Genomic DNA, 17,082 nt, shown 5'->3' on the forward strand with positions numbered 1-17,082 from the left:
AAGTCAGAAAACAAAATATATGACCTTTCTAAAGACAATGTTACAGTTGAAGATGAGATAGAGACCCGTAACACGAAGCCACCTAGTGCCTTGCCAACACATCTGCTCTGGGAAATGTTTTTCATTTTGATCAGAAGCAGCTAACTTGGACTTGGTAACATCTACTGACTCTCACACCAGGGAAGGTAAATCAGGACTCGGACTCGTATTTGCATACAAAATGCCAGATTCTTATCTCCGTTTCGCAATGTACATTGCCAAGCTCTTCTAGAACTGCCTGTTGCCTGTGGTTTTGAGCAGAATGATAGATGTTTTCCAAATCTGAGATCACAGTTTGACCTTTAAGTTTCATGTGTGTTGTGTGGTTTCATTATTCTCTTTTCCTTGTGCCACTCAACAAACATTTCAGAAAAAAAGAGTTCCTCTCGGAGGAAATGAGGAAATGCCTTGTAAGGACTAGAAAGGGAGACTGGGAGCCCTGGATTTTGCCTGATGACTTTCTATATGACCATAGTTTATCCACCCGAGGAATTGATGTAATGTTATTCCTGTGGGATTAAGATGAAGCTTTGGGAATGTTAGAAATGTTAGTTTGGGATCTTCAAAAGCATAAAGGAGGTGATGAAAATCGAAGAGGATAGTGGTGTTTGAAGTGGGAACACAGAAGAATAAAGTGAGAGGGGAATGCTTTTGGGAGGGTCAGATTACAAAAGTTTGTGCTCAGTATACACCATGACATTTCTGGTTCCTATTCTGTAATTCAAAACAGCCGTTTCTTACAGAAATAGACAATCACTGGATGCCCACCAGGCACCGAGGCTTTGCTGCAGATAATTATGATCTGATGAATGAGCTGCATCTCGGGCTGGGCTCAGACAATGGCTTGCCAGGAGCTCTGCCATCCCATGGGGAAGGCGCTGATGCTCTCCAGCTCCTCTGCTATCGCTCTGGCAGAGATCCACTCACGGTCCCCGCTCTGCCCCAGAGCACGTAGCCATCGGTAGTTTCTGCAACAGTAGTTACGTAAAGATTTTGGGTGATCAAAGAGCAGTCTCATTGGGTTGGACGGAACAGCGATTTGTGGTGGCTGACAAGCCAGATGCATAAACTGCATCTTGTATTGTGCCCTCTCCAAATGGTTAGACGAGCCCTCTGATGGCAGCTGTAGCTGGGTCAGATCTGTTTGAGGTTGATGGTAGCCAGAGGTTGAAACTATTAGATGTCCGTCAGGGGTGTGTGCTCAGGGAGCCCGGGGAAGCGGTGCTTACCCAACCGTACGGCGCAATGCGCGGAGCCGCAGAGGGTGCGCCTCGGGATGAACTCGGCTGCGATGATTTATGGCTCGGCAGGATGGAGCCGTGTTGTGATGAAGTGGGCTGTCTTTTGCATAGCAGATACTAACAAACTTTGCAAGGCTGGGAGCTCCTTCAAACTGCATGAATGAGTTTGCCGATGACTTGCCAAAATATGCAGATTATTCTTTCTCCTATTGCGCATTGGTTTAATTAGAGATTCAGGGAACCACCTGGCTTTCCCTAAAAGTCCTGCCAGCTATATCAGCAGGTAACCTGCTCTGCACCAAGACTAGCAAAACTGCAGGCTGTGTTACAGCAGTTTTTAAAATTCCCTTTTAGGATTGGGCCCCGCTTTGCTCAATAATAAAAACTTCACAGTGCTTCTTTTACAAAGCATGATGCATCTCACAGACGCTTAGCTTGTCTTTAGTTGGGGTTTTTTGATGTATTCTACGTGCTTACTGTGCTGACTTGAAACTCACTCAGGGCAGAAGAATTATAAAATAAGCAGAGAGGGACAGAAGAAAAACTCTTTGTTTTTCTTATGTTGCACCAATCTGTGCCAGCCTGATTTCTAAACAGAAGCTTTAAATAGAAATGTGTGTTTTGCTTTGACTGAAATATCCCAGAAGAATAAACCAAAATTATCCCAAAATAGTTTGGGAAGTACAATAGCCTGATGAAAGTCTCTTTACAGTATTCCACCATGCTTTGAATTCCTTGAGATTTACCCAGCCTTCTTCATCACCCTCTATAAATGCTGAATCACTGTAGGACATCTAACAAGATTTAACGCGTTCACTACCTTCAGTTCAGGAGCTGTGATTTTGGCCTGGTCTCTGTGTACTTTCTTTTCCTGTGCAGCAACATAATTTTAGACTTACTGATCTAAGAACAGCAGGAGATCGACTGATTTTTCTTGTGTTGATATGAACCAGGATGTCCTACAGAAGTACGTGGAGATGCAGTAATGCGTTCATTTTCACACCTGTGTGTATTTATTACACAGACATCTGAACTTATATAGCCATTTTCTGATTATCTCTGCTTTGAAACAAACATTTCAGCAGTTGTTTTGGATGAGAGCCTGGAGCTTTCCAATTCTACAGGTTGGTTGGTCATTTTGTGCCCTATACAATGAACTGCATTAGCTTAACTCTGCTTTCCCATTGAAATAACAGGTGGAAATTTGGAGAATCTGAGCTAGGGATTGTGGACGCCCTTTTGATGTGTGTACTTTCCATGAATGTTTGAGAACACAACATTTAATCGCTTGGATCTCGTTATCTTTAATAACTTCCTGAAACAAATAGGTGCAATTTAGGCAATGCTGAAAAAAGAAAAAGCATCTATTTCAGCGTATTATCTATGTGCAGTGAGACACTACTAGTAAAGCCATAGTTTAGCTTAGAGAAAGGCGCAGAGGGTTCAATTCAGCTGCTGTGTGAAGAGGGGTTGAACTCATCCTTATTAATGAAACCAAGACCCAGAGCTTTGAATTGACCCACTGTCTTGCAGAAAATCCAGTATCCCAGGAGAACTGAGCAGCTTTTTACAGTGCTTGCGCTTTTCTGTTCATTCACAGTTTGTTTGTTAGATGTCATTTGCATGAACAGTCAAACAGTGTTTCAATTCTGTTCCATCAACGTTTTCAAGCCAAGATTCTTTTTGGCACGCAACAGCGATAGGGTTGTTCTGTTACTCAACTATTGTTAAAAGAGGCTTAGGTTAAATTCTGGAAGTTAATGAGGGAGCGGTGTGCAGCAATTTGGATTATGCTTTATGAACTAATTAAATACTTATTTACATGCTGTGTTTACTGTCCTCTATACACAGGAGTTTTTGTTCAGTACTCATTTCATGTATAGGTAATTTACAGCTTATTTCAGCCTCATATCCTTGATGCATGTGCTCTCTTCCCGCTACACAAAGAGTGAGGCAAATTAATATCCTTGCCTCCCTTGACAACATGCAAGGGTCTTTTTCCTGAGTGAAAGAATTTTTGTAAAGCAAAATGCAATTTTATGTCTTACCTCTTTATAATCTGTGTTCAGTAATGGTCCTCAAAGTAAATGCAAAAGATTTTTTAAAATAAAGTTAGTCTTCTAAAGTCTTATTTAGACAAGTAAATGAATGATCTAATTTCCAGAGGTATTTTTTACAAAGCAGATCTGAACAGATCCGCCACTTCTACATCGCAATGAAAATAGCGGCCCCTGAAGCCAGTCATAGTCACAGGCTCCTCACCCACCATCTTCCAGCCAAGGATCTGCTCATCAACCGGTAACGAGCCTGGATCTCGGGCATCCCACAGCACGTTCTGCAGGTGCCCGGGCAGATGCCCTGCAGGGTGCGAGTCTGCTCCTGGAGCCGCGGTTCAGCCACGCTGTCTCTGAACCGTCAGCGCAGGACGCTCAGGACTTCTGAAAACTTGGACTTTTACAGGCATAAAACTAGGCTCTTATGTCCAAACATACAGATAAAATGAATTAAAATTCACTTTAAAATGTCAATGCGGATTGCTTAGCAAAACCTGCACTGATGCATTTAGTTTTAATGATACTTACAGAGATAAAAGATGGGCTATTAAAACTAGGGCTGATTGAAGAAACAGGACATTATTTACTATGTTGCTAATGAAAGGTTTTCTGAAAGTTACTTATTAGCTTGTAGTAATGAATCTATTTTGCAGGAATAAATGAAATTTAGGTCCAGCCAGCAAAGCAGTCCAGTTTGGTGCAACCTTTACCAAGGGAAGGAGGTTTTAGGAAAGACACTTGCCTTGCAGGGAATCTCATCTGCCTCTTGTAGTTTATAAAGCGAAACCCCTGCCATTTGGCTGAGTCTCATGCAGTCTTCATCACTGAATACCTAAATCAGCCTCTCTAACAGTTAATATTTACCTAGCTTGCTTGTGGCAGTGTTGCCTAAGTAATCTTTATACATCCACATTTCATTCTCTACTCTAAATATTTACAGTTTTCTTTTCAGTGTTCCTAGGGTGATTTCCCCCTGTGCATGTTCAGCTATGTAGCTCTAGTATAAAAAAAAGAAGACAGGTTTTAATTTGCTGGCGTTTCGTAGCTTTTGTTCTGCTTGCAAAGTTTAACACTGATTAGTTTTGACACACAATAAAGCCAGCCCATGTGGCCGACCGTGCTTTTTGAGGGAGGTATATCCTCTTGTCAGAGTGTGATGTGATGGGTCCCAGGTGGAAGAGTTACGGGGTGCAGAGGAGCCGATCCAGCAAATGGCTCTCAGGAGAGAGGTCCTGTCCCTCTGCTCACTTGTCCCCTTCCCTATGCATGGTCTTGCCCAGCAGAGAGCTATTCAGGATTTTGCTTGGATTTCTGGGCTCCAGCGGGCATACACAGCTGGGATGAGGTAGGGAGGAGCTGGGAATCTTCCTTCTTAACAACAGTAGCTGTTAGATCAGCTCCGCTGCATCGTGTAGGTGCACCACGACCTGTGTAAGTCTGTTTAGGCTGGCACTTAAATACCTGTTAATATGAAATCTCTGACGATGTGTTGATTTTAAACGATTTCCTGAATTATGGCCTGTTGGGAGGTTACAAGAGAGTTCAGAAGAGAAAGCATTCCCTCTTGCATTGGTGGAATTTTCCCCGTTTTATATATGATCACAAAGTGATCTTTGGCTTAATGACAGTGCATAAAAAGTACTGCTGTATCACTGCTTTCATAGTTCCTTGTTGCCAGTACTGTGGTTAAAGTGCTGAACTCTTTTGCAGGTTAATGAAATTTATCATGATGAGTCCCTGGGTGCTCACATTAACGTTGTCTTGGTGAGGATAATCCTGCTGAGCTACGGCAAGGTAAGTAAAGGTTAATTTAAATGGAGGATATCAATGTCTCTGAACTTCATTCTTTTATGAACAACGTAGTTACTGGTGACATGTATGGGGTTTGTATTTTAATTCATACATTGTCCTTACCAGTCTATGAATATAAAGAACTTTTATGTTTATATATGTTTATCATTTGAACTTCACATTTCAAATAATTTCAGTTTCTCCTGGGTTTTCGCTGTGTCATTTTAAGTTGCTGCATAGCTCTGGCAGTCTGTCTTTCCACGTTTGTTTGGAATAATCCATGAAACCTAGTGAACATTTTGGCTCCTAAAGAAAACACGAGGTGTCGTGGTAGAACTATATAAGTAACAATAAACACAAGATCAGTTCTGCAAGACACTGAGGGCGACGGCCTCATTCCAAGAACTCATTTAAACTTGTGCTTAACATTAGTGGGACAACACATGTGCTTAAAGTTAAGTGCGAGTTCTGTGGGATAAGGGCCAGAAGGCAAGAGCTCTGTAGATCAGATCTGTAATTAAGAATACCACGTGTTCTTTCTCTCACTGTTTCTATGGAAGGAGTTACTCTACAGGCAAATTCGGGTAAAGAGGAATGAAATGCTAAATGGTTTCAAAGTATTGAACCGTTCAGTACCTATGTCCTATTTTTGCCAAATCAACATCAAATTCCATAGAAACAGGAACAGGGCGTTTCGAGTGTGTTGATAAATGCTTTGGTTAAGGACACGTGATTTTAGTGCTCTCTACTACAGCAGTGTGCCCAGCTGCTCAAAGCAGAGTGTTAAAATCTAATGTACCTTTCTGTGACTGGAGTTGCTGGTATTTGCATGTTCATGTAATAAACCTGGCCTCTGGAAGACTCTGTGTATATTCATGCAAGTTGCTGAAATGCTATCAGTGAAAAGCCAGCACAGATGGCGTCAGTGGTGAAGCTCCACTGACATTCGCCAGTTTACCCTGCTCGACACCAGCTAAGATTTTTCCTCCCTGGTGCAAATGAGGAAGCTCTGAGTTTTAGTCTGGACTCTGCTGGAGACCAGTTACGTGGATTTGGTATAAATTGTTCTGTTGGAGCTTCCCCATCTGAGAACGAAATGCACTGATCCATCTCTGCTCTTCCTGCAGTGATGTAGATGATGATGTAGTTATGTGTTTTGGATAAGCTTAATCAGATGTGTGTCCTAAAATAAAAGGTAAAAAAGGTCACATATGCCATTTTGTAATCAAAAGTTCATGATGTGTGTAGTTAACATTAAATTACAAAATAAATGAAATATCCTTGTGATTGCTGTAATGACAGCAATTTGAGGATTGCAGATTGACTAATAATTCTCATAAAAATCTGATATTGCAGTAGTGGTAGACACCAGCAGAATTAGCACATGTGCTAGTCACTTCTTTGCTGTCCTTATTTCATAAGTATTTCATAATTGTTATGCTTGTCCAGCTTTAGCCCTATAGATCCGCACCAGTCTGAATTCTGATAATGTCTCCATTTTTCTGATGGCAGACAATAGCTACAGTAGACCTAATTTTACCTTAAGAATCTTTATTTTCTTGTGAAGAATAAAGCATTGTCCATTGATAATTTGAAAGTTATCGATTTCATATTAATCTTCTTTAGAGAGTGGGGTGGAGCATGGAAACCACTTCGTGGTGGGTCTTTGGCCACATCACAAAAATAGCCATTGCATGTAGCACTCTGTAATCTGCTTGTGGATAGTCTGCTTCTGGATTCTAGATCTGTAATCTGCAGTGGACGATGTTTTACCTCCTGAGTTATGCTGCTGGTTTCAGCAGGGCACAAAATGGAATAATTCTAGTATCACAAGCTTGCCTGAAATAACCATGAAGATAATTTTTCTTGCATTTCTGTATCTGATTCTTATTTACATGCAAGGGAATTTATGGCTTTCTGAAAAAAGTAAAATGAATGTAAAAGGTATCATTTCAGAGCTCCTCCACCTGATGGTGTGGGGGCCAGCATGCCCTGGCTGTATAAGAATACAATTTTTTTATGTTCATGTTTTTAAAGCTCCTGATCACAGGACTAGTACCAGGGAGTAGAAGGTGAGGAGGTTTCTCTTCGGAGGGTTGGGATTATTTAGCAGTGGAAAAACAGAGAGAAAAGGTGTGTAGTTCTTACTATCTGAACCTGTTCTGAGGAATTAGAACAAGCCTTCAATATTTTACTCTGCCACACACCAGCACTAGCAATTTTTAGGAATATGTATTCCAAGTACATAATAAAAGGAACGGTGCGTGTACAAGTTAAGGCAGTGCATGAATGAAGCAGCCTCTTTGGCTTCACAATATGAAAATATTATCCCAGTCTTGTTTGAGTAAGCATTTCTTTTGAAAGCGTGTAGCTGATATCTTCAGATTCATTTGCTTCACTGTAGACAATTTATATATATTATCAAGGGTGCCATTTAAATAATCATAATAACTACATTATAGTTGATGAAGTATGTACCATCAACATCAGGTTTATGACAGCACTCTGAGCTATTGCCAATTCTCCACCCCTGAACAACCTTCTACTCTATTGTGGGATTTTTTTAAAGAGGATTATGTTGTTTTATACAATATGTCATCTGTTGATAAGAATAATATGGACAATACTTGAGTTGCATAGCAACCAGCTTTTCAGTTCTTGCTTGAAGGTACTCCACTCCTTGAAATGTACTTATTTTTTAATATTTTCAAACACAGGCAACTGTACATTCAAAAGTTTCAATAATTTCAGTAATTGCATTAATTGCCGTGGTAGGATGAAAAAAATGGAAGATGTTCCTTGGTGATCCCATGTTGAAATTACTTCAGGGGCAAATTCAAAAGATCTGACACGGTTTTACTGAATTAACACTTTGTGTAAGTTATCACCTCTGGACTTAGACTGAGGGTATGGCAGGTTGCGACGTGCCAGGGAGCACCAGGCTTGGATGCTGGCTGGGTGGTGTGTTGGAGGAGAGGGCAGCGCGTGGCTGTGCTGTGTCTGGGATAGGTGTGCCGAAGCTACCAGACCTTTCCTGACTCCCCACTTTTCTCTTAGTACTTCAAACAAATGAACAACGCTATCTGACATCCCAGAGGGGCTGATATGAAGGCTTCGACTGCGCCTGGCTGCTGCCCACTCATTTACCAATTCCATCAATAGGACAGAAAAATGTATCCTGCAAAGGCTGGTCCATATTTGCAGTGGCTTTGAAAGCTGCCATGCATTTCTCTGCATTTCCTTTACATTGAGTCCCAAAGTCACAGGCTTTTTTTGATGTGATGGGATACTGCAAATAAGTAAACAGGGTACGTGCGGTGCATTTTTCTTCAAATGGGAAAAAGATGAGCTGGCTCGCTTCTGCCTTTTTGACTTCAGTAGTAGGAAGATTGCTTCCAAATTTTGGAAACTGCGGATACATTTGAGATGAATATAATTCGATGTTTGGGCAAATTATTCCATTTAGACCTATTTTGGTTGTAACGGCTCTGTAATCCAGCTAGCTCTAGAATACTCAGAGGAATAAGCAAAGCAACCACTATCACCAAGTGCAGAGGAGGTGGCAAGAGATGAGCTGAGAATGGTTTTAAAAACCCTGACTGGTTATTATAAAATTTGTTTGGAAACATTTAAATCCTGAGCACTGCATAAAATCCTCTCATCACCTCTTTGAGGTGGATGAATAAAAATTATTATTCCCATTTTACAGCTAAAAAAACAAAGACGTTAAGTGTTATTTTCCAAGGCCACACGGAAGGCCACTGGCAGGCTGGGGATAAGACCTCATAAATTCCTGGCTCCAGCCCCACGCTCTGTCCATCAACAATGGTGACTTTGTGTGCAGATGAGCTGCCCTCGCACAGCGGCAGAGAAAAGCACACACGTTAGCTGGGATGGGTGTAATTAAAACAGTTACTAATGAAAAAACCCAAAAACTTTTGCAGGAACTGCAGGGGTTTCAATAAATGCAGCCACCTGAGGATTTCTGAGGGTTATTGCTTGGGAAATGTGAACGCGGCAGTGCAGGACAACCCTGAACTCTCCTTTGGAGCAACATGCACAGCTCGAGTCACCCACATTCAGACTGGAACAGGGTGGGATAGGCTGAGGGGTGCTGCGTCTGCTCTGTCTGCATCTGGGATGGCAACCAGTAGGGAGAGAAAACCCATGTTAGCTTTAAACCAAAGTTGGTCCCAGAACAAGTGGTTGTAATCTGGCCATGTGTTAACTTGGTCAAACTGAAAGAGGAACCTGACCACCAGAGCAGAGAGCCTTTGAAGAAGATTAGGGGAGGGAAGAAATCCCAAATGGCTTTAAGATGGCAGTTCAGAAAGAAGGTAGTATGGGGTGGATGCCTACAATCTCACAGGACAGCACTGTTCAACTGAGAAGGATTTTTCAGTTGTGTGTGTCTGAGGTATTAGTAAAGCACCTGCTGCCTTTGTTTGGGACAAGATTTTACCTTCGATCTTTTCATAAAATGGTGCTCTCTTTATCTCTGCCATCTGACCTTTTCGTGTCTAAGCTTGATGCAAGCAGGGAAGATGTTCTCGGTTCAGCCAGGATGGAAAGCAGTGGTTTGGTCTGAGCCAGGTTCTTTTCTCTGTTTCCCAGAGCGTGGCACAGGTGACACAGCTGAGATGGAAGGACATGCCAGGTTTATCCCTTAAATCTGGTGTTCGTCCTTAGCATTTTGCTGTTGACCATGTTTGGAGGGAAAGGGATGAGTGCTCACGTTATCTCTGCTTGTCCTGGGAAGATGCAAAGACTCTGGCTGAGAGTAGTTGTGCCTGACAATGCAAGGAGGTTGTTAGCTGTACATTAGGGTCACAAAATAGCTGTGCTTGGAAGGGACCTCCGGGCATCATCTAATCCACCCCCCCTGCTCAAAGCAAGGTCACCTAGAGCAGGCGGTTTGGGACCTTGTCCAGCTGGGTTTTGAATATTTCCAAACACACAGACTCCACAACCTCTCTGGGCAACCTTTCCCAATGTTTGGCCACTCTTATGGTAAAACTACAGTAACACTTTTACAGGTTTTTTTCTTGCATTTAAATGGAATTTCTTATATTCCAGTTTGTGCCCATTTCCTCTTGTACTTTCTGTGGATACCACTGAGAAGACTCTGGCTCAGTCGTCTTTACTTCCCTCCCAATAGGTATTTATATACATTGACGAGATGCCCTTCTCCAGCCTCTCCTTGTATTAGAAGGTCACTAATGTGAGTTGAGTATCTTAGTTTTCCACTGACACTAGTAGATGCAGAAGACCTGAAAGAATCAGCAGGAATCAAGCCCTGATCTTGCAATGTGCTACACAAATGTGTCTGAAGATGGAGGGCTTGACCCCAGCCTTTCGCCATCTCCAGTAACCAATTTTGCACAGGCTGAGTTGCGAGGCCAGAACCTACATATTGTATAGCATTTTGGCTGCTGTTCATGTTTTTGCACTGTTTTCATATGTTTAGAGTGGGGATAAAGATGAGAGGAGATACTGTGCCTCTTGTTTTTTATCTGGGTAAATTGTTAAATTGCCTTATTTATATATTAGACTCATAGCTTGTAATTTCCCAGTATGTTCTGTTGGGACCTTGGAGAGTGTAGAGGTGGCTGATAGCATAAACACTACTTTGTATTCCTGAGCTGCTTACGTTTATACAGAATTAGAGACTGAAAAATGTTTACAAACTGCTGCCATAAGAAAGCTTTCCAAATCCTTTGAATGCAAAATGACAATTCGCTAAATGAGCTATTTTTCTTACTTCAGTTACCATGGACACTCAATAATTGTATTTATTTATTTTTTGCTTGTCTTGTTCAGGATGAGAGAATAATATAGAAGATCTAATCCAATATACAATGAACAACAGAAGTGCCAAGTAGAAGCAATGTAAACAGTGTGTTTTGCAGAGACTTTACACATTCAAGAAGGGAGAGTCATATGTTAAATTGTTTCCCGAATGTGTGCACTGCTGTGGTCCAACTTTTGCTACCATAGTTTGAAGCCTATCAAGTTAAGCATATTTCTGCTCCTTCTGGAGCTACTGAAGAGCAGCAAAGCCTTCTCCGTTGGTACTCTTGGAGCACCACCTAATGGATGAGTTAGGAAAGGTCCTTTTCCAGCAAGCTTCTGACCAGCCTAAATTTTTAATGTTCTTATCATCAAGTACCTGCTCATCAACACCATTGCAAAATTGTACCCAGTTATGCCAAATGGCACATAAATAAGACGGTTAGTTAAGGAAAGCTGCCATTCTATGTGTGATACCAGTGTGTCTTTCACAGGTACTGGCAACGTGGATGTTCTTGAAAAGTTTGGGCAGAATATAGACTAAACTTGCAGTTTTCTTCTAGAATAACTTTGTATTTGAAATTGTTAAAGAAAAAAAATTGACATATTTCTTACTTTCCAAACAATCTCCACCAGTATTTGAAGGACCTTCCAGTCAGCTTCATAAATGACTTGTTCTTCAGTGTCTTCATAACAGAGAACTGAACATCACCCTGATAACTTCCCAAAAGACAAGACAGGTAGCAAAGAAAGCTCAAAGGCGTCTGGATCTATGTAGTAATGACTCTGAACCATTTCTTACTGCCCTGCTTTGCCTTTTTGTGTGAATGGTAGTTGCAACTCAGTTGTCTTCTGGTTTTGTTTATTTTTTTCTGCTGCTTCCATCTAAGAAGGAAGGGACTAGAAAAAAAATGAAGGCAGAATTAAAAAAGAAGGAAAATGGAAGCCATTAGTAGATGTTGAGCTTCCCAGAGCAAGGATCTCAGCTGGTCCTCTAGGGCAAACTGTCCTCGTAACCCTCTGTGGTGTCTCATCGCATGGGGGATGTTCTCCCAGCTGAGGCCTTTCCACTTCTTGCCCAACATCTCCATCTGTTTCCATCAGCAGTTCTCCGAAATGGCCACAGATTTTTTGCTTTTCTTGCTGTGAGAAGGAAAGTTTCTCTTTCCACTGGCAGTTTTCCTGCTGATCAGCTGAGTAATGCTCTCCACAGGCCTGCTGTCCTGTTTGGAAAGAGGTCCTTCCCAGCCAGGTCTGAACTCCCAGCCAGCTGCAGGACCTGCATGTTCCTGGCAGTGTGGGCCCTTTGCTGGCCAACAGTAACACCTACACCTCTTCTCCATACGCAGCCTGCTAGCCCCCCAACTTTCTCTGTTTGCACTCTGACAAAGGGATTTTACCTTTACTTACAGTTCATCTCTTCCTCTTTCTCCTTTCACTTTGTCCATTTAATGAGGGGCTGTGCTTTTCTGAGTCTGATGAAAGCTCCCCATTGACTTCCAACAGAAAATATTATCAAGTGTTATCTGATATCTCAACAAGAATAGATTTTTGGACAACATCCTTCCAAAACATGTTACATCTGCCCTGCCTAGTAACAAGCTGTGCCTGGTCCCATGATTTCCTAAGCTTCTTTCTTGCAGGACAGCAGCATTTGTCTGTAAAGGTGAGGCAGCTGGAAAAGTGAATAAAAATGCAATATAAAGACCTGTCTGGCTCAGGAAATCTCTGATCCGAACATGACTGGTGCCTAGGAGGTTATTTGGAGGGAAATACTATGCTATAATTGCACTCCTCTAATTCCCTTCCCTGGGCATCCCATTGCCTACTGTCAGGAGAGGACCATGGCTTACGTGGTTCTTTGGTGTGAACCAGTGCAATTGCATAGCACAGTGAGGTTGACTTGGATCCCAGATCAGCGGTTCCCTGGCCATGCAGTATTTGCTGTTAGTACTGTTGGAGTATTTTCTGATTTGGAAGTCCTTGACAAATTGCAGAAAGTGGGAATTTGGGTGAAAATTTGCTAGGAATCAAGTGGGTTTCTCTTTTCAGGCTGCTGCATTACAGTGAAGAAAGACAAGGGATTAGTGGCCAGATGATTTGAGTGCTTGGTGGACTTTGAGTACTCAGCAGGTAGACTGAGTTTTTCCTCTTACTCTTTGAAAGTCCTCCTCACTGACACAGGACCTCGACTTGCTATTTATATCTGTAGCACTTGGACACTTAAAATAATTGACTTCCTACTGGATGCCTTGTTTCTCAACTTAAAGAGCCGTAAGGCTCAATTTTACAGATGCCACACTTCTGATGTTAAAATTGTGTCATTGCCAAAGAAGTCAGGTCGTCAGCTGAGATGTGTTTTATAGACTCGTGTGTTCTCAGTTTCCCCTCTTACGCCAAAGGGATTTTCTTCATTTTCCCCATTGTGTTGGATGCAAAGAACCCCACAATGCTCCACATTGACCAGCTGGTCCTCCTTTCATTTGCTTGAAGACAAACTCTAAAATCACTGTTTTGATAAATAAGCACTGAGATGCTCTTGGACTGAACCAGTGGTTTTGCTCTCAGAGTGGACTTAAGTATACAGTGAAAAAAGTTGTCGATTCATGCCACATGCCAACACGGTGCCTGAACCATGGGAGCTGCTGGGTATGCTGCGGCAGACTGATCTGGTCTCTGGCAGACCAGACGTTCATCAGAAAAGTGCTGCAAGCTGCTGTGCTGGTTCATCCAGAGACCAATCTTTTGCTTTTGTGCTGGAGTCCACTGGCAAGGTTTCAGTTTAGCGGGAAGGGAGGAGGTGGCATATGACAGAGGAAAGCTATAAAACAGTGGTTATTTGGAAATTACTGACTTTTTTATATTCTATGCTTGTTTGCTGATCATGCAGAGATTTCTTTGCAAATATTCAGATACCCTTAAACAAAGCACATGTTGATAGTGTGTGTTTTTTGTTTGTTTTCTGATTGATGCATCTTATAAGATGTGATGATTTTCATTTGGTAGAATGTGCAGAAGAAGGTCATTATGAGACAAAGAACTATTAGCAAACGATCCACGTGACTTGAGATTTCTCAACTTCATTTTACAGCATTCTTTGCTTTTTGAATCTTGCAGTAAGATTTCTCACTGAGCTCCTTGAAGGGATTGTGAAGCTTTGGAGAAATGAGAACAAGGTGCAGATGACAGATAGGTTTTTTGTTTGTTTGCTTGTTTGTTTTTGTTTTATCACTGATGGATGTTATTAAGGACCTCAACAATGGTCAAACCTTATTTAACTGAATAGGATTTTTGCTTGAAGAGCTGGGATTTTACCCTGTAATAGTCACTCCAAGTTTGTTTAAGTCTGTTCTTACAAATATACGAAGATGCAATAAAGGCACCACAACTGACCCACCATTTAAATATGGTTATTAGTTCAATTCCCAAGGGAATTATGGCTGGAAGCAGTATGATCCAGCGTGGGATTATATTACAACTTTTTCATTCCACAGTGGTATCAGAATCCAAACTGTGCCTCTATTTGGTTTATTAATTTGTTTTTCTGAACACTTGCAGAATTGTAATATCCCACTTTTGCCAAAATCAGACCTCAGTTTGGCAGACTTTTCATTTATCAACTCCAGTTGTTCTTCCACAACCCTTTGAGGATTTTATTTTTCATGTAGTCAATACTCTGTACTCCATCATGCACTCAATTAGAGGACACATCAAATACATCTGTATTTAAACATGAACTATATTACTTCTCTCTTATTTTTGGCCCAGGCTAGGTTTTGCTCTACATTAAGTATTTTGGAATGACAAATGCTTACAGTACAGTATAGTATCTAAATTGTAGTGGTTTGTGTTATGATTACAGTGTTGTCATGGTAATATAATTTTTGCAAACGAAAAGCCAGGGTTCACATATGTAGTTCTTGCAAATCCTGGAAGGCCTGGGATGGGTCAATTAGTCATACATTTAGTAGCATCTCATATACAATAAACTTTCTTAAGTCTTAGCAATGCACAGTATTAAGTGGAATTATCTGGGAATTCTTAAGATAGTACTATTTCAAAAAAAGGCAAATGCAGTAGTTGGATTTTAAAATACCTTTCTCTTTCTTGTTCAAGAGAATTGTCCTTTGCATTGCACCTAACACACGTCAGCTTATTTGAGTCGGCTAAGCCATGTCTGCGCACCACCCATGTAACATGTGGTTTATAGGGAGAATGGCGTATGACAGTGGAAAGTTACGTGTGCTAGCTTTGGAACAATCTTCAGATATGGAATGGGATAAAGAAAATGCACTTTAAAAGACAGTCATTGGGGAAGTCCGTTTCTGAAAGTAATGATTCAAGTACAGCTGAAAAAAGTATACTTCGTTTTTACGCTTACAGAGCATCCAGTAGTGTTCAAAGGCCTGACAAAACAGCCCTAACAGCTCAGTTTCATGACAATGTCAGTTTTGTCATTAAAATACCCATCTTTTTATTTTTCTTCTATCTTTTTATTTTTCTTTTGTTATATCTTAGACCTCATTAAACATGGAAGTCGCTTTTAATCTAACCATGAACTGTAGCTATTTTCTTACTTTCTTGATGCAGTAAAATTTGTTTCTGAAGTGTAATTGTCTCTTTATTAAGAACAGACTTCTAAGGGAAATGGGATGTTTAGTCAAGTGCCTGAACAAGTTGGGAAAAAATATACCCAAGCTTTTAATAAATAACTATTGGTGTCTTTTTTTCTTGCGCGTGTGCAGTCTATGAGTCTGATAGAGATTGGGAACCCTTCGCAAAGTCTGGAGAATGTGTGTCGCTGGGCCTACTTGCAACAAAAACCTGACACTGGGCACGCAGAATATCACGACCACGCGATCTTTCTCACAAGGCAGGATTTTGGTCCATCTGGCATGCAAGGTAAGATGTGTATCAGGTTTTGTTTTGCATTTGTGTTTATCACTTAGCAAGGCTAGTCGTGCAAAGTTTCATTGTGTATCTTTTGCTTAGTTTTGGTCAACGTTTTCTTTCCCCAAGAGCTCTGCATAGGGCCGTTTTCAGTTGTAACTGCTTCACTTACTATTTTATCCTTTCTTACTGGTGGGATTATTTATTGGATCATTTCTTTGCTTTTACTGAAGCCAAGAAAGTGGAATCCGTATGTAAACAGTCCTGAAAATGCCCAAAGATTAAAGAATAGATTTTGTGTTTAAAAAGTCTCCAAAGCTGTTGCTGTGTTCCAGCAGGATTGCCAAGAAATATTGTTATGGAGAGGTCTGGAACAGGACGGCCAAGTGCTGTCCACTTTTTCCTTTTTTCAGGGCTCTGCCTCCTGTGAGATCAGGTTTGTTCACTGGAGGGGATAAATCTCAGAGCTTTCTGGTTCCTTTTGGGTTGGCCAGGTCTGCTGTCAGGACAGGGCTGGGGCTTTGCTCGCCCGTGCCCTGAGGGCTGGAACTGCACCGAGCCCCTCGTGAGCTCTAACGCAGCAGCACGTGGTGTCCTTTTCACCTCATACACTTGGAGAAGGCAACTGCAGGATGGTCCTAGGGGTGATAACAGTCTTCTTGTTGAGGCAGGAATATAGTTTTAATTTGTTCAACAGGCTGGTTTCATCTGTTCCATAGATGAGGGAGCACATTACTAAATGTTTCGGTGCAGAGGTCTCTTAAGAGGACCACTTCAACTCTATTTGTGTCACAACAGAAGACAGATGTTTGTCCTAGAGCTTCCCACCGCGTTGCCTTTCCGTGCTTGTTCATTTTCTGGAATACTTGCTATTTCTCACAGGCTACGCTCCAGTCACTGGAATGTGTCATCCTGTTCGAAGCTGCACTCTCAACCATGAAGATGGTTTTTCATCTGCATTTGTGGTGGCTCATGAAACTGGACATGTGTGAGTAGAACTGTGGACGTCCTGTGTCCTACCTTAAAATGTCTTTGGTACTGACAAATACCGATGGCATTGGAAAGATGCGATTTATGTTAAGAAACAATGTTCAGGGTTAGCTCTGGCTTCAGATCTCAGCTCTCTCAAAGCTTTCTTTATGATCTTAAGTAAGCTTTATATTTTGGTATTTTCAAGTGGAAAAAGGAATGAATACCAAAATATCTTCCAGGGCTGCTGTGAGAGTAGATTGAATGATATATTACAGTCTCCTGGTGGAAATGTAAAGTACTCATAA

The 17,082-nt window shown here is 41.4% G+C and overlaps 1 protein-coding gene across 1 annotated transcript in view; it reads left to right on the plus strand.

The window, feature by feature from the left end:
* ADAMTS2 (ADAM metallopeptidase with thrombospondin type 1 motif 2) overlaps window positions 1-17,082 on the plus strand; it is a 190,430-nt gene that overhangs the window by 135,796 nt on the left and 37,552 nt on the right. Inside the window, exons 5-7 of the mRNA XM_069772878.1 lie at window positions 5,045-5,128; window positions 15,661-15,817; window positions 16,688-16,793. Of these exons, the coding sequence (XP_069628979.1) occupies window positions 5,045-5,128; window positions 15,661-15,817; window positions 16,688-16,793 (347 nt within the window). The remainder of the gene's footprint in view (window positions 1-5,044; window positions 5,129-15,660; window positions 15,818-16,687; window positions 16,794-17,082) is intronic.

The sequence above is a fragment of the Haliaeetus albicilla genome, chromosome 27 (genome assembly GCF_947461875.1).
Source record: "Haliaeetus albicilla chromosome 27, bHalAlb1.1, whole genome shotgun sequence".
Lineage (NCBI taxonomy): Eukaryota > Metazoa > Chordata > Aves > Accipitriformes > Accipitridae > Haliaeetus > Haliaeetus albicilla.